Here is an 18070-nt window from a genome sequence, read left to right as displayed (position 1 = left end):
TCTTCCCCCTCACTCATCTCCATGCCCAGCAAGGGTGAAGATCCAATCACCTCCGCCGCTGCCGACAGCTCTGGTAAGCTGCGGTGGGAACCAGAGTATGGTGTGGGGGGGGGGGGGGCCTCTCCGCCACCGATAAAAGTGATCCTGCGGCAAATCTGACGCAGAGACCACTATCATCAGAAACCAGACCGCTGGTCGAAACAAGAGGATACCGGGGATATAGCAGCTAGCTGCTGCTATAACAATTATATCCCCCTTCAAATTAAGGATGTATATAGGCGTGCGGCGGTCCGGAAGTGGTTAATTATTATTATTTTTATTTTTTTAACAGAGTTTCATTGCTTTCTGTTTTTTATATATATATATATATATATATATATATATATATATATATATATATAACAACTGCAACATCAATCTAAAAATTTTAGTTCCCTGATTGTTGATCCAATGATTTAAATACTTTCACAAATACAAATACACAGTTTAGAACAAATAGGTTTTTCTGCATACTTGTTGACTTTAAGCACCAAAACAGAGAGGTCAGCTTAAAAGTTAGAATTGCCAGCAACTCTTTTACTTCTGACTGGTTTAACTTCAGCTACAAGGGACCTTAACTCCAGTAATGTAGCATGAAAATTGATCTAAGAGATTTTATGTAAATCAAAAGTTAAAATTTCCAGATTGTCCATTTGTAATATGTAAACCCCCTACCTTTGTCACTGCTTCCATGCTTTCATCTTCTTGTTCATCTGCAAGAAACATTCAAGAAAAATGGTGATATCCGAATTATCAACACTAACATTCTCAAGGTAAGACATCAGTTATATGATCAATGAAGAAAATATGGGTTTCATACTGTAATTTAGATATAATTAATAATAAAAAACAAAACAAAAAACTGAATATGTATATTTAATGAGTGTACATGCCCATGGCCGAATGAAAATACAGCAACTAGTACACAGGATCTTGCTGACAGAAGCTGTGTAAAAAGTGCACTGTACACATGTAACATTTCAATAATGTTAACGTGTGTACAAGCGTGCAGCATTAATGCAGCTCATTCATTGCTAGGACCAGGACCAGCTATTGCTGCTTAGCATTGGTATTTGCTAGGATATAGATGGCTAATGTCACCTTGCTTCCTCTGTTGCTAAGACACGGATGGCTCAGGCTTCTTAGAGTCCACCGTTGCTAGGATACAAGCTACAGCTATTGCCGCCTAGCATCCTTTGTCACTAGAGTCCTCCGTTGCAAGTGTCCCTTGTACTTCAATAGAGCACATTTGTGCTGTGCGCATGAAAATGTTGGCACAAATACATGCATGCAGTGTAAAATACAGTCCATATGCAGGACCTCAGACACAGATTTATTTTATTTTTTTAAAGGATCTGAACGCAGGGCAAGTTTACTGATCTTTACTCAGCTGTGTGCATGGGCCCATATAAAAAGAATACCCCTGCCATCAGATCAATAAAAAACAAAACAAAGCTAAAAACACATTTTTTTTGCTGCTGTGTGCATAAACCATGACAATAAACACTATAAGTATATTTAAGCCCTGTTCAAAGGAGCATACTTGCCATGTTTGCTCGCTTTGCCCATTGAGGCACCGACACCCATACTGTCAAAATAAGAGCAGCAGCTGTGTCCCAATAGACATTAATAAGACTTCCTGCATGGGGATACACGGGACACCTGTGTATCCTCTGCAGGCAAACAGGGCCCTTTGCACGAATGTACGCTTAAGTACACCCATGTGAATAAGAACATAATGTTATATTTATCTAGGGCTGCAACTAACGATTATTTTTATAATCAATTAGTTGCCCGATTATTGTTTCGATTATTCGGTTAATAACCTTAAAAAAAAAATGGAAATAGAAAACTGCTTGGTCAAAGGAATTTTCAGACAGTGTATGCGATTTTCATTCAGAAATTATATTAATTTTAAAAACAGAATGTTAAAAAGTGAAAATTTCAAACAAAATTTTTCTTTCATTCAACGAATGTACAAAGATCATTCGTCTGAATATTCTCATCTGAAAATTGATCCGTGAGGCCAGTATAAGTCTCGGTACACACCTATGCAGTTTGCTTTTGATCTGTTTCTGCAGTGCCTTTTGATTTCTGCGCATGTGATTTTACCGCAATTTGCGTTTTTGACTTTTTTTTGGGCAGATTAAAAAACACAAATTGCTTCAAAAACGCATTACATGCTTTTCTGCAGCTTCTCCATTGAAGTATATTTAACCAATAAAGCACCATTTTGCGTTTAAAAGTCCCTGACCTTCTCCAAATACGCAGCAGCTGAAAAGCACAGATCTGAACGTAACCCATAGGAAACCATGTAAATGAACTGTAGTCCAGTTCTGCAAAAAGCACCAATAAACATATAGATGTGAACCCGGTCTAAGACACTTAGTAACATAATGGGGTTAAAAAGACTGAACCCTTTATAGTAAAAAAAAAAAAAAGCAGATAATCACTACTTTAAGGGGTTCATTTTTTTACTGTAGAACTGTGAAAGTAATATTTACAGTAGCGATTATTTGCTCTTTTTGTACTATAAAGGGCTCATTTTAGTTTTTTTTTAACCCCATTATGTTACTGGCCGATTAATCGATTATGAAAATAGTAATCGATTATGAAATTAATCGATTGGTTGTCAATTAATCGATTAGTTGTTTCAGCCCTATATTTATCAGACAAAAACGAGCAGATAAGAGAAGTTTACCATTTTTTATAGCCAGCCTTTCATAAGCAGGAGTGGTATATATAACTGGGGGGAGCTGATGCAAGCTCTATTTCTATGAGGCTCTGTCCTGGGGAGGGTGCATGTGTTTGGAACTGCTTGTTCAGGCCTGTCTGCCTAAAGAGATCTGAGTGTGTCTGGATATGGTCAACTCTCCTGCAGAAGATGGTTGATAATAGTCCTTTTCTTTTGAAGTACATCACGGGACACAGGGCCATAGTAATTACTATGTGGGTTATAGTCCACCTTCAGGTGCTGGACACTGGCACACCCTAAACAGGAAGTTGCCTCCCTATGTAACCCCTCCCACTACTGGGAGTATCTCAGTTTTGTAGCAAAGCAATATGCGTGTATACTAGAAAGAGGGGCAGGACCTCTGTGCCCCGTAATGTACTTAAAAAGAAAAAGATTTTACAGGAAAGCTGTTATAAAAATCCTACTTTCTTTAATCGTACATCATGGGACACAGATCCCTAGTAATTACTATGTGGGATGTCCCAGAGCAATGTCAACTGAGGGGAGGGAGATACAACCAAAGTAGGCCACCATGAGATCAGAGGATTTATACTGCTGCCTGCAGTACACTGCGCCCAAAGGCAACATCATCATATCTTTTTACATCCATCAGATAGAATCTGGTAAATGTATGGATTGAAGACCAAGTTGCGGTCTTGCAGATTTGAGCCATGGAGGCTTGGTGATGCACCGCCCATGAAGCAATAACAGCCCTAGAGGAGTGTGCTTTGATTTGAGAGGGTAGAACTACCATTTTAAACCATAAGCTTGAACGATTACTTGAATCCATTTAGAAATAGTAGATTTTGATGCTGCCTGTCCTCTTTTAGGACCTTCAGGCAACACAAACAAAACATCAGTTTTCCCGAATCTGAGCAGTCGCGTTTAAGTAGACTTTGACTGCTCTCGCCACATCAAGAGAATGTAATGATTTTTCTTCCATAGAACAGGGTTCTGGAAAAATATCCTTGTTTAGATAAAAACCTGATATTACCTTTGGTAAAAAGTTAGGATGAGAATGCAATACTACCTTATCCTTGTGAACAAAAAAATGGCTCTTTACAAGAAAGACCAGCCAATTCTGATACACGTCTTGCAGCAGATATGGTTACCAGAAAAAACAGTTTCCTTGTCAAAAAAGGACCAAGGGAATATGTCGTATCGGCCCAAAAAAAGGCTGTTTGTAATGCTGACAAAACTAAATTCAAGTCCCAAGGATCCAGGGGTTACCTAACCAGAGATTAAGCCACGTTATCCCCTCTGAATAAACTTACGAACCAAAAAATGCAAAGAAATGCAAAGCAAGTGGTCATTGAAATAATACCGATAAGGCCGAGACCTGTCCTTAAAAATCAATCAAGGCCAACTTTATTTCTCATCCCATTTGCAGAAAGTCAAACTTTGACCTATTTTCTGGGGTGTAACTCCTGGTTTCACACCAGGAGACATATGTTTCCCAGACTCCATAATATATAAATAAAGGCAGATTCCCTTGCATTAACCAAGGTAGAAACTACTGAACCTGACAGCCCACACTTCTCCAGAGTGTGGGTCTCAATAGCCAGACTGTTAAATTTAGCGTTTGTAAAGTAGGATGGAACACCAGACCTTGAGAGACCTGGCCACGATGGTAGGATCCATGGGTCCCCTACTGCCATCTTTACGATCTCTGCATACCAAGATTTACTGGGCCCTGGTGGGGGCCAAAAGAATCAATGACTTTCCTTCCTGCTTTGATCTTGCGAAGAAGTCATGGACACAGGCAGAATAGGAGGGAATGCATAAATCAGTGAGAACCGATTCCACTCGAATAGAAAGGCATTTGTTCCGCATGCTAGCGGATCCTTTGTCCTTCAATTTCTTTGTTGAACCTGGACACAAACAGATCTATGTCTGGGATCCCCCATTTTTGACATATTGACAGGAAGATATCGGGGTGAAGGAACTATTCTCCTGAGAACAACTGCATGCAACTCAAGTAGTCTGCCTGTCAATTTTCTATTCCTAGAATGAAGACTGCCGATAGGCAAAGTACATTGTTTTCTGCGCAAGATAGGATATGATTCTCTGGGCCGCACAACTTCTTGTGCCCCCTTGGTGATTAATATAGGCCATTGCTGTGGCATTGTCGGATTGAATCCTGGCAGGACAATACCGCAAACTGAACGTTCAGGCCCTCAGGACCAAAAGCACTGCCTGAATTTCTAAAATGTTACTGGACAAGGCCATTTCTGATCTGGGCCACTTGGACAGTTGCCTCTTCCAGGACTGTTCCCCAACCTAAACAAAAAATGTTGGCATATGTTGTTACCACTTCCCAGGTAAGGGAAAGATTTTTGGATATTAACCATAATCTGAGGCTCCAGCGCACCCAACCTACAGCACCTGGTATTTTCAGGTTGACTCTCATCCAGGTACCAACCAACCCCAACCCTGCTTAGCCTTCAACATCAGGTGAGATCAGGTGCCATCAGGGTGATGTGGCCATAGGCTTTGGAGTCAGATACATTGGGAATGTAGAGCTTGAACCCTTTGTTCCAAGCCGATAGGAAACTGTTTTGCAGCAGTCTCGAATTAAACTGAGCATAAGAAACGGCCTTGAACGAAGCTACAATCTTTCCCAACAAGCTTGTGCAAAGTTGAATAGAAGAAATTCATCTTGCTTCGACCACCTAAATTAGTTCCTTTATGGTGCTGATCTTTGCCTGGGGAAAGAATACCCTTTTCTGGGTGTACCTATGATCGGACCCAAGTATTTTAGCCTTCTTCATGGTTTTAAAGAAGATTTCTCCTAGGTTAAGAATCCGACCTAGATATTCCAAGTAGTTGAATGTGGTGACCATACTTTGGTCTAAGCGCGCTACCGACTGGTTTATCAAGAACAGATCGACTAGGTAAGACATAATTCTTATACCTTGGGCCCTTAATCTGGCTAGAAGAGGGGCCAGAACCTTCGTAATTACTCAAGGTGCAGTAGCTGGACCGAAAAGCAGAGCTACACACTGAAAATTAAGATTTTCCACCTTGAAAAGTAGATATTACTAGTGAGCGAGGAAATAGGCATATGGAGGTATGCATCTTTGATGTCGATTGACGCCATAAGTTCTCCTCCTAAGATGGAGATAACAGATTTGGATTGACTCCATAGAAAAAAAGAGTGGTTATATTCAGGAATTGAATTTAGATTTTTGAGATCCAGAATGTCCATTCGGATTTGGCACCATAAAAAAAGGTTTGAATCAAACCCCAACCTCTGTTCTTAAATGGGGACCCCCATGATCACTTTTTTCTTTTTCTCTGGATCCTTAGAAACGTTTGATCTGAGAAAACAAGGAGACAGGAACTATTGGAACTCCAGTTTGTACTCTGGAGCTATTGAGGAAGTCCCCCATTCGTCTCGACCCTCTTCCTGCCAGATCCTTGAGAACTGCAGAAGAATTCGATGATGAACCCGATGGTGGAAGCCACCAATACTGCCTGGAGGCTGATGCCTCTGGCACAGGAGAAGGAGCTTTAAAATGAAAATACATTTACTCCTTTGCTTAAATGGCAAAAATAGTGATTTCCACTAGAATTTCTTGGGATGTATTATCCAAAACATCCCCTAAATATCTGTTTCACAGCAAAAAGGAAGACTAGCCAGGAGCTTCTTACAAGGCGCTTCGCGAAGGGCGCAAGGCCTGAAGGATAGAATCTCTCATAGCAACTATTGCAAACATAAAGCTGCCTCCTGGGCCTGAGCAGGATAACCTTAAACACCTGTTTAAACTGGTCTCTCAATGATTAAGCAATTACTGCCAACTTTTTAGGAGGGAAAAAAATGCTCATCTGAGTGATCCTTTCAGATACAAAAAAGCATTTCCAGTAATGAATGGACAGGAAAAGGCATGCACAGCTTGAGGAGGTTTTAGTGAACCCAAACAATCAGTTAAGGGTATATAAATGTGGAGTGATCATTCAGCAAGAAATTGCACCATCAATCTTAGGATTGGAACAGCTGATTCTCCCGCATTTGACACCACAGAAGAGGAGTAATCAGCCTCACCATGGTCCCCTGAGGGAATTCGTCTTCTCCTGCCCCCAGTTCCTCAGTTTGAGGGTCATGGGTAATGGAAGAGAGCCTGCTGCATTTTGACCCACACTGGGATGTTATTAAAGTCGCTAAACTTTTTTTAAATAAATAGGGGCTGCATTGTTAAAAACAGTTGCAGACATTTCATGGCCCTGATGCTCACTCTGACCAGCCACCCCCTCTCAGAGGAGGATGCCATTTGTAGAGATGAGTAGGCTTTCCAGAGCTTGAGGGAGATCCTTTTAGCTCTTTTTTGGGGGTATTTCAACCCCCCCTTCTGACCATAGCCCGATGCACAAAGCAGAGGTACTACCAGAAGAAATCGCTGCTTGAGCAATAGTCCAGCTACTGCCACTGCTATTAATGCTCAGCCTGATGCAAATAGAAAATGTGTCAAATAGAAAATGCAAAACCTCTTTCGTGCTCTTCTTTGCCCTTATGTCTCTTTGACAATTTTGCAGCCAGCATAAATGGAGTTTTTCTTTTTTTAAAACACACTCCCGCGCAAGCACGGGCCTCCTATCCGATGGAATCGGCTGAGTGAGGGAGGGATGGTGTGGAGGAGACCTGGAAGCCACCTCTGTGCAGGGGCAGTGAAAAGAAACGGCACTGCTGATTGTTTTTAGTTCTCCCTTATACTCAGCCTCTTGAAGAGGGGAAGAGTTCAGCTCAGGTGGGGGTGTCTGGAGGAAGCAAAACCCCCCAAACTTACCAGAGGTCTGCTCGCTAGCTGGAGGAAAAAAGTCTGCTGCTTCTGTGACACAGCGTGACTCTAAGCAAAGCATGAGACGGTACATGCTCCATGCAGCCCCCAGTGGTGACACTTAGGCATGACAACATTTACTTTAAAGGAGACATTTCATAAGAAAATTTAAAATTTCCTTAGAAAAACTCTGCGTACCTTTTCCGCCGCAGGGTTTTCTGTGGTAAAACCAACAGACCCAATCTTCACCCTTCATGGTGAGTTCCGTTAACAAACCTTCATGATTTGGGGACCCTCTGGGAACCCAAGATCCTGGACCTGTAAAAACCACCCCGCCAGTAAAACTTTATGGCCTTTATACCAAAAGTACTGTATCCCGAGGTCCAGCTCTCTAAAAAGAGAAGCGTTACAGGCGAAACCTTGTTTCTTCGGACGCGAGGCCCGGGTGCCATTCAATTTGGCATAAAAGACACTTTGCATGGATCCGGCTGCATAGCTAGCCCCAGCAAGGATTGCTCCAGAGGAGCTCAGCACTGCACATCTTCACTCGTGACCAACACCTTAGACACTGGAGAAAAAACTGAGATACACCCAGTAGTGGGAGGGGTTATATAGGGAAGGAACTTCTTGGTTAGGGTGTGCCAGTGTCCAGCACCTGAAGGTGGACTATAACCCACATAGTAATTACTATAGCTCTGTGTCCCGTGATGTACAATTAATTAAATGCCCACCCAGGCCAATTCTGACATTTCTCTCCTACATGTAAAAATCATAATTGTTTTGCTATAAAATGATATACAACCCCCAAACATTATATATGTTTTTTTTTAGCAAATACCCTAGCGAATACAATGGCAGTTGTTGCAACTTTTTATCTCGCACAGTATTTGTGCAGCAATTTTTCGAAAAAGGCCTTTTTTTGCGAAAAAAAAAACAGTTTTGTGCTTTAAAAAAAAACAAAAAAAACAGTACAGTTAGTTTTTGCATATTGTGAAAGTTGATGTTACACCGAGTAAATAGATACCTAACATGTCACACTTCAAAATTGCACATGCCTGTGGAATGGTGCCAAATTTCGGTACTTAAAATTTCCCATAGGCGATGCTTGAAATTTTTTTACTGGTTACATGTTTTGAGTTACAGAGGCAGTCTAGGAACAAAATTATTGCTCTCGCTCCATTTGCGTCGATACCTCACATGTATAGTTTGAACACGGTTTTCATATCTGGGCGGGACTTACGCAATCGTTCGCTTCTGCGTGCAAGCACATGGGGACAGGGGCGCTTTAAAAGAAAAATTTTATTTTTCTTGTTAATTATACTTTCCTTTTTTTATTTCGACACTTTTTTTGAAAAAAAAAAAAAAATGTGATCACTTTTATTCCTATTACAAACAATGTAAACATCCCTTGTAATAGGAATATGACAGGACAGGTCCTCTTTACAGTGAGATGTGGGGTCAATAAGACCCCACATCTCACCTCTAGGCTGGGAAACCTGAAATCAAAAAATAAAAATAAACCGATCACAGCTTCCCAGACAAGGTGGCGCCTTTTTTTGAATGCAGAGGCCAGGCATGACGTCATAACTTCGCACCCGGCCCCCGACGATCATAGAGACTCCGGCGCCCATCTGGTCCGCCAGAAATTTCTATGATAAAAATCCGGGGTCGGAGGATCCTGCCTCCGACTCACCGATCGTAACGGTGAGTCGGTAGAAGCACCGGAAGGCGGCAGGAGGGGGGGGGGACATCCCCTTTCGCCTTCCGTAAGAACGATCAAGAGGTGGAACAGCTGCTATGATCATTCTTACGGTGTAGGGAATCGCCGGCTGAAAACGGCAGTATCTGAATGATGTCTGTAGCTACAGGCATCATTCAGATATCCCTGCTCAAAGTCCATCATGTCATAGGACGGTGGGCGGGCGGCAACAGGTTAAAGAAAAACACATTGTCTACAGAGGCATTCCAAACACAGCCCTCTCCTGTGCTGTGACATTTGAAGTGACAAGAGTTCTGCATTAACCTAGAATGTTGTAACAGTAACTCTCTCCCGTGGACAGTAATAAATTCCTTTTTTGTTTCACCTAAAAGTGACTGGTGCCCATCTGTTTACCCATCCCACTATTGCCTAGGTGTGATCTACCCCCTGAGCTGACATGTCAGCCCTCCCTGGGAATTCCACCATGCTTCCAGGGCTCAGGCGGGTCCTACATTTACAAACATCTAGGTCTGGACGGAGTTTTCTATAAGAAAAAATACTACTGCTTCATATGTCATAGTGGTCACACAACAAACTACATATACTCACTCACCAAGGTCAGTCACAGTGCCTCCCTTTACTGGGGCAGATTCAGAATCTTTCTTGGTGTTGACTTGGAAAGAAAATATAAATAATCATCATTCTGGTCAGAAGTGAATTATAAAGCTTTGCCTTCTGGAAAACACAATTACCAGCTTTGGGCAGGGTTACTTCTTCTACATTAGGCACAGGTGAAGGTTCATCCATGTCCTTTGTCAGATCCTCCTGTTCCTCCTCGCGGTGACCCCTCTTGGATTTAGTGTAAGGAGTCGAGGGTCTAGGTGTATGAATGTTATAAATTATAAGAATGATTATTATTTTACCAAGTGATTACAGTAATTTGTATAGAGCAGTGGTCTCCAAACTGTGGCCCTTTGCTTCTTCCAACTGACACCAATAATTGGGCACCATTCCTCCCACTGACACCATCAATGGGGAATTATTCCTCCCAACCATACCAAGAATGAGGAACGATTTCTCCCCCTAAAACCATGTTTACTCCCACTGATGCCGAGACATTTTCTACTTTCACTGGCCACAGTCCGGCCCCCCCTGATGCCGAAGGACAGTAAATTGGCCCTTTCTTTAGAAAGTTTGGAGACCCCTGATATAGAGCAATGCATAGCCAACAGATGAAGAAACATATCTACTGTAATGCAACATGGGACACATTGCACATGAAAAGCAGCAACATTCATAAATGTAAAGATAAAGAGCTCATTGAACAAACTACGTTAACAGGCATATTTATAATACAGTGAATGAGACTTTCACCACTTATTCACTGTAGTTAAAGCAATCACTGTATTTTAAAACACGTGCATTAGAATGATTCACTTGCAGTGAATGACTGGTGGACGTCGCATTTACTTCTTTAAAAATAAGCACCTGTTTTCTCTATATCTTTTTTCAGTTTTTTTCTATATCTATGGATGGCTGATATTGGGCAACACTTCTTTCTACTAATTCAAAGCCTATGGGAAACGGACACAAGATCATCACAAGTGCAGATGGCAGGTAAGTTGATGTCAATGTGTCAAACTTGTTATCTTCTTGGGCAACAATCCCCTCACCGCCCCTGTGAATTCTCCTATATGAGAGAGGACCTGGGTGCTGAAGTGTTGCTTCCAGCAATAGGAGGAGATGTCCACATCAAGTAGGCAGCGATGTGGCCATCTGAAGTAGGACCCCAGGAAATAAACAGAAGAGAAGGATTGGGTTGGCACTGTCACATGACTGTGGCTTCAGGCAAGTAATGTGGTGTGTTTGTACAGTTTATTTCTTTTTCATATCAGCAGTTGTGTTTTGGGGGCAAAATCCTGGATCTGGGCTTTAAGGGAAAAAAGAATATATAGTCTAAACTTCTTTTACTATTTTTGGATAGAGGATGAAAGTTAAAAACCTTGTCATATTTTTTATTTTGCAGTCTGTCCGATTAGGGAGATTTCCTTTTGCTTACTGTGCCGGAGGCGCCACAAAACACGTGAGGAAATTTCTACAAAGTCAGGGGAAATGCCCAGATAATTTTCACAGAATGGATGTCCTCAATGGAAGATTTCCCCAAAGCCTCTTGTTCTTGTGACATTTGTAATACTATATTAGTGATAATCCTAGCTCCCAGCAAGGACACAAACGGCAATAAAAATTTGACCAGGATTCTAAACCTCCCCATTTTCAATCTCCAATCCCAGTTGACGTCTCCTTAGAAGAAACGCATTGGAAAGAGCCAGTTGTAACATCAGAGAGCACGGTCCACACTGCAGGCGGCCGTGCCACAATTTTTTGCTGTAACATATTTTAAGTGCCTTTTAAAATAAATAGATTTTTTATCAAAAGATAATGCATTAATTATCTTCCTATCTTCCTCCAATTTTTTTTATCATCCATCATGAGCTGTTAACTGGGAATTCACTTGAGCCCCTCGAGGAAGGTATAGAGGAATGCATTTTATCAGCTGCAGATGAGCATCCATGCTTACTCGTCCATCCAGGTCTGCTGGGAGCTGTTGTCTATTGTGAATCTCTGGAGATTTGGAAGACAGAGGAATGCATCTCTAAGCTGTGAATCAGCACACATGCTTGTGTGGATCTGGTAAGCAGACAGTTTTATAACTTTTGAGCACGGTGGTGTCTTCATACTAAGGAGTCCACACACCTGGGGAGCGGCATCCGTTCGATTTGGGACTCACAAGATAATAGGATGCGTTTTCAATTCAGCCCATTCACTCGGCTGAATTTGATTTGCTTTCACATAAAGAGAGAGACTGCTGATATTTACTCTCTTGTAAGTTCATTTATGTTTTTCCTTTTTAGATAATATACACGTTGTGTTTGAATTGCATGGTTTATATTTTTTGATCATGCGCATACAGTTAAGAAATTTTGCTTATCCACATGTGTTACAGATCAATCTAGATCACACCTGTTTCAAATTTACCCATTGTGTTCACATTGGACAACATTACTGTGCATTATATTTTATAACATAGAACTAGCACACTTTTACACTATCAATCACTTTTCATTAGGGATGCACCGAATGGGTTTTTTGGTGCCAAAACTGATACCGAAAATGACTGTTTTTAAAAAATATTTTTATACAGGAGATGGTCAGAGACTGGCGACATGGTTCAGGAGGTGGTCAGAGACTGGCGACATGGTTCAGGAGGTGGTCAGAGACTGGCGACATGGTTCAGGAGGTGGTCAGAGACTGGCGACATGGTTCAGGAGGTGGTCAGAGACTGGCGAAGTGGTACAGGAGGTGGTCAGAGACTGGCGGCGTGGTACAGGAGGTGGTCAGAGACTGGCGGCGTGGTACAGGAGGTGGTCAGAGACTGGCGGCGTGGTACAGGAGGTGGTCAGAGACTGGCGGCGTGGTACAGGAGGTGGTCAGAGACTGGCGGCGTGGTACAGGAGGTGGTCAGAGACTGGTGGCATGGTACAGGAGAGACTGGTGGTAAGGTACAGAAGGTGGTCAGAGACTGGAGGCATGGTACAGGAGGTGGTCAGAGACTGGCGGCATGGTACAGGAGGTGGTCAGAGTCTGGCGGCATGGTACAGGAGGTGGTCAGAGACTGGCGGCATGGAACAGGAGGTGGTCAGAGACTGGCGGCATGGAACAGGAGGTGGTCAGAGACTGGCGGCATGGTACAGGAGGTGGTCAGAGACTGGCGACATGATAAAAGAGATAAGTGTGTTGTCCCCTGTGCAGCTAGTGTGTTGTCCCCTGTGCAGCCAGTGTGTTGTCCCCTGTGCAGCCAGTGTGTTGTCCCCTGTGCAGCCAGTGTGTTGTCCCCTGTGCAGCCAGTGTGTTGTCCCCTGTGCAGCCAGTGTGTTGTCCCCTGTGCAGCCAGTGTGTTGTCCCCTGTGCAGCCAGTGTGTTGTCCCCTGTGCAGCCAGTGTGTTGTCCCCTGTGCAGCCAGTGTGTTGTCCCCTGTGCAGCCAGTGATGCCGCGAAGAGAGAGGAGAGCCGCCTCCGCCGTCTGGTTTAATAGAGCGCCGGGAACATCACAGCTTTTATTTCAATAGCTGTCTGTTTCCCCTGTCGCGCGCAGTCGCATACAGCCCCTCCCCCTTGTCCGGGAACTGTGATAGACAGATTACCTGTCCAATGGACGGGTAATCTGTCTATCACAGTTCCACGGACAAGGGGGAGGGGCTGTATGCGACGGCGCGCCACGGGGGAACACACAGCTATTGAAATTAAAGCTGTGATGTTCCCGGCGCTCTATTGACCAGACGGCGGAGGCGGCTCTCCTGCGTTATAGATCTCCCATGATGGGCGGCTCCGCCCCCGCCCCCGCCCCACCCCATTTTTGGCTCAATTATCGGCCGTTTTTTCCTTTCGGCAAATTGCCGAAAAGGGCATTTTCGGCCGATATGTTTCGGCGGCCGAAATTTCGGTGCATCCCTACTTTTCATTCCTGGTATTCAGGGTTTTTCAGAATGCAGCAGTGCAGCAGACTTCAATTGAACTGTCAGTGCTTCCCTTCACCTACATACACAGCTCCCCATACTACACCCAACCTGAAAAAAAAGGTTTTTGGCTATATGGCTTAAATTTTAGTAGCCTTGCAACATGAAACGGTATGTCCCCGTTTTAACATTTTCACAGGCAATTCAAATTAAATAACCATACTCTAAGCACATGTATAATGATTTTTATGTAATTGTATTATAAGGGAATATGTGTTCATTCAGGGCTAAAAAATGTAAAACGTTAGAAATATGAATAATTTTTTAATGAAGTAAAAAAAAAAAGGATTCTATAAAAATAGTAAATAGGATATAAGAAGTGTAAAATCTATAACATAAAAAATAAAATTGGTTCTAAACCAACCATCTTTTCATTCAATAAACTTTTATTGGCTTTTTGTTGAAAAACAGTATATTTACAGCAAAAAGAACTATACACATTTCCGTATCATATTTGATTATATTATAAAACAGGAAAAAAAAAAAAGGGTTTACTCAGTAGGTTGTAAACCGTGTATATTCAAAAAAGAAAAAAAACATGCAATGCAATGTGCTTGTATGCATCACAAACGAGATACAGTCTCCCAAAAAAAAAAAAAATTAAAAAAAGTCAGTAGGTACAAATACTTTAGCTGATGATTGTTAATATAAGGACACTTACCTGCCCCTGGATCCAGCGCTTTCCTCACCTAAGCAGATTCTTCAATCGGCTTCGGGTGCAGGTGCCAGCATTTTCACTAAGGGAAACCGTGAACAGCGCTTTGTGATTGGTGCTGCAGCCTTCTCGGACCTGCACTGTGTCCCAGAAGGCTTCAGGGGAAGGGGGGGGGGGGGTTGAACTTCCTCTCAGATCGCCACAGCGATCTGATGACTGGAAGTGGGGGAGTGGTTACCTGTCAAAATCAGGTACCCATTCCGCCCCCAGAAAATTTGTGCCAAAAGTAAAGGAGGAGGGGGGAGGTGGAGGATGAGCAGAATTTCCCCTTTTGGGTGAAGTTCTGCTTTAAAAAGAGGAAATAAGGCAAGCTGTAGGAGAAGAAATGGGGAAGGACTAGGGGAGAAGGGGATGTAAGAGAATAAAGGATGCCACACCAAGTCCAGGTCTTCCCACCATCAGAGGAGGGCATAATTATGAAGATGAATCATTTATAATTATGAATTATGAAAATTAAGAGGGGTATAAAGGAAAAAAAAGGGGGGGGGGGTGATTGTACCTTTTTGTGCTTTCCCTACCCACTCCTGTATTTATAGAATCAAGTGAGTCAGGGCTAAGGGGGTAGGTGGTAAATAAGGAAGGGCTTCATATGATTTTTTGCTGTAACTGCACAGATTATTTGATAATCTATAAACCAGAATCTGTTTACTTTTCATCAATTCCACCAAACATTTTTAAATGAGCCATCTATTTGGCAACCTCTGAAGAACTTGTGAGAGTGGGTCAGGATTGCATGAGAGACTCAAAGGAGACTAGGTACCAGCGAAGAAGTACTAAGCCAACTATATAAAGAGTAATAACGTACAAGCAGGTAGAATGTGGCCCTACCCTTTCTTGACATTCTTCTTCTTTGCTTCTGCACTTGGGGGAGGGGAAGGGGAACGTTTCCTCTTTTTGTAATTAGGTCCCTTCTTGTCCCTGCGATCCGAATCAGGACTGCTTACCTTTAAGTAGAAAGAAGCATCAAAAAACCACAAAACTAAAAATATAGTTCAAAATTCAGAGTTGTCAGGCCATCAGCTTTTACTGGCTACACTAAAATTTAGAACATGGACAACTCACCATCCAAATCTCTATTTCTGCATGTTACAAAGGTGGAATGACAGTATTCATTAAAGGAAACGTGTCATAAGAGAAATAACGTAGGCTACCATACTGAAATATTTTTTTCTTAAACATGCTAGCTGCCTGGCTGTCATTCTGAACGTTTTACTTCAATACTTAGAGTAAAGTCAGAACTAATCTGTATTATGTTCTAGGCCAGGGACTCAGACTTCCTGGATCTCCAAAGTCATTCGACAACTAGCACTTCCGTAAGCAGTCAGTAATGGCAGCCCCTGCATTTCTCAGAAGACAAGCTTACATTAATCAATTTTAATTAAAAAAAAAAATTTAAGTCAATATTTCTGCAGAAAATATCCAAATTAACCTAAAAATGTATTATCTATCTAAACCAGAGGTGTCCAACCTTTAGACCTTCTTAGGTCCCATTGGAAGGAGGAATTATCTTGAGCACATAAAATACACCAAAAATAAGGATCGCCAATGAATAGAAAAAGCTGGGCAGATCACAAGTTAATGATCACTGATATAGATAATGTACCTCTCTTAGTAATAAAACTAAATTTTTTGTAATATTTTTTATTATGAAAGTAAGAGGGCAACATAAAACTAGTGCGATATTGAACACTGTTTTTGATAAACGAATGCATCAATATTTCATTCAATGGATGTAGTAGCAATTCTCAAGTGCTCATTAGATATTTTGGTTCTAAGTTTGCACTTCTTGTGCTTCATCCTTGAAAATATTTGCTCACAATTATAGGTGCTGCCGAAAACTGATGACATGAATAAGGTCAGATTGTGAAGACAAAGGAGAAAAATTTATTTGGCCGCTTGGTCCACATGCAGCCTGTGGGCTGCAGGTTGGACACCCCTTGATCTAAACTAACAAAAAAATCAAATATTTACATTGCAACAATTTCTAAAAAAGTATACTACTGCCATCTTATACATTCAATGCTACATAGCACTAGACTCTGATTAAGGAATACCTCCATGAAAATTTTGGCAGCATACATGCCGCTATTTTTAAATATGTATGTGCATCCTTATGTTGCAAACATAGCTTTTCCAAAATCCTAGCCTTTGTGGAGATAGTACTGCACAAGCTGGCCGTAGGTTTATAGAATTTAGTACAAAAATTCTCAGAACATTGGAATGTAGTTTGAAAGATTTAATTTGATTTTAAAATTTGATTATGGAATGAATGGACTGTACTGAATGAAAAAACACATACACTGTTAAAAATTCAATAAAAATCGAGAAAAAAAATCCATCCTGCTCCTTGAAATTTTCTTGTCACTGCAGTTGAAATTAAATGTCAGTTTAACCCACTGATAATTAGAAAAACAAACCAACTATCTTAGAACATTCTTTCCCTAAAAACTTCCATTTGAAATATTGCCCATCTATTGCCAGCTTTACTCCCTCTGGTGCTGGCAACGATGCAGATAAAGGTGGAAGAAGTAGGATATGAAGCTTAAGTCAGGTTGGTTTGCACAGAGTTAAACAGGCTTGGCAATTTGAAAAGCCTCATCTTAAAAAATAGTCAGAATTATACAAAAAAATTTAGATTAAAATGCAAATCAGTGTGTTTCAAATATTTGTGCAAAGTTTGGAAGAAGAGAAACAATACAGTCTGTCTAGTATGTTAACCAACAAACAGTATAGGAGAGCCTCCTGAGGTCTCAGCACTGGTATACAATTTGATCTAACAGAACAAAAGATTTGCCTAAGATCATGCACAAAATGACCTTTATGACCCTTGAAAGCAAGGTAACTATCATCTGTGTGCCTATCTAAAAGTGGTTTCATTGTACTAAAAGGAACCTGACTTGAGGGCTGAACCCCACCAACTACCTTTCTTCTGTGCAATCAGAGTGCCCGTACTGATAAGAGTCAGGACAGGAGGTAACCAATGGCAAGACATAGTCCTTGAAGTCAGGCCCTTACTAACACAATTAAACTGTTTTCAGAAAGACATATGAGGAAGGATTTGTAGCAGGCATTTTATGGCATCTACTCTGAAGAAGGGCTTTTAGGTTTTGTTGAGGCAGTATATATGGTGGCTGAATAGTAAGATCTAAACAGTATTGCCAATTGATTTCTGAATCCTGAACCTGGAAAAAAAGCCTGTTGTACAAAGCAGATCATTTTTTATATTATGAGAAATCCATAATTTAGGGATGATCAGTGATCACTACAGAATCATTACTGAATTGAAAGTATTTGTAACCCTAAAAAAAAAAAAAAAAAAAAAAGGGGATCTCCTGTTCCTTTGTAACCTTCCCCTCTCTAAGTTGTAAAAAACCGGGCTGATCCTGCCACTTCGTTTGTCCCTCCCCATGTCCTGGCCATGATAATCATGGCTGCTGAGCCCCGACTACCATGGTCAGTTAGCATGCCCCCGACATCTGCAGCACTCCTCTGTCCCCCTCACACCCTCCCTCCCTACCTGCCTTTCAGCTCTAT

General features: G+C 41.7%; 1 protein-coding gene across 7 annotated transcripts in view; it reads right to left on the bottom strand.

The window, feature by feature from the left end:
• SMARCC2 (SWI/SNF related BAF chromatin remodeling complex subunit C2) overlaps positions 1-18070 on the bottom strand; it is a 142124-nt gene that overhangs the window by 69308 nt on the left and 54746 nt on the right. For all 7 annotated transcript variants that reach the window (XM_077483402.1, XM_077483398.1, XM_077483400.1 and 4 more), the window contains exons 10-13: positions 15365-15480; positions 10000-10124; positions 9861-9920; positions 715-752 (exon numbers count right to left, since the gene is read on the bottom strand). In XM_077483402.1, the coding sequence (XP_077339528.1) occupies positions 715-752; positions 9861-9920; positions 10000-10124; positions 15365-15480 (339 nt within the window). The remainder of the gene's footprint in view (positions 1-714; positions 753-9860; positions 9921-9999; positions 10125-15364; positions 15481-18070) is intronic.

Source organism: Lithobates pipiens, unplaced genomic scaffold, assembly GCF_037356315.1.
Source record: "Lithobates pipiens isolate NorthernLeopardFrog02 unplaced genomic scaffold, aLitPip1_a1.2 Scaffold_16, whole genome shotgun sequence".
Classification (NCBI taxonomy): Eukaryota; Metazoa; Chordata; class Amphibia; order Anura; family Ranidae; genus Lithobates; species Lithobates pipiens.
This window is presented reverse-complemented; position numbering and strand designations above follow the sequence as displayed.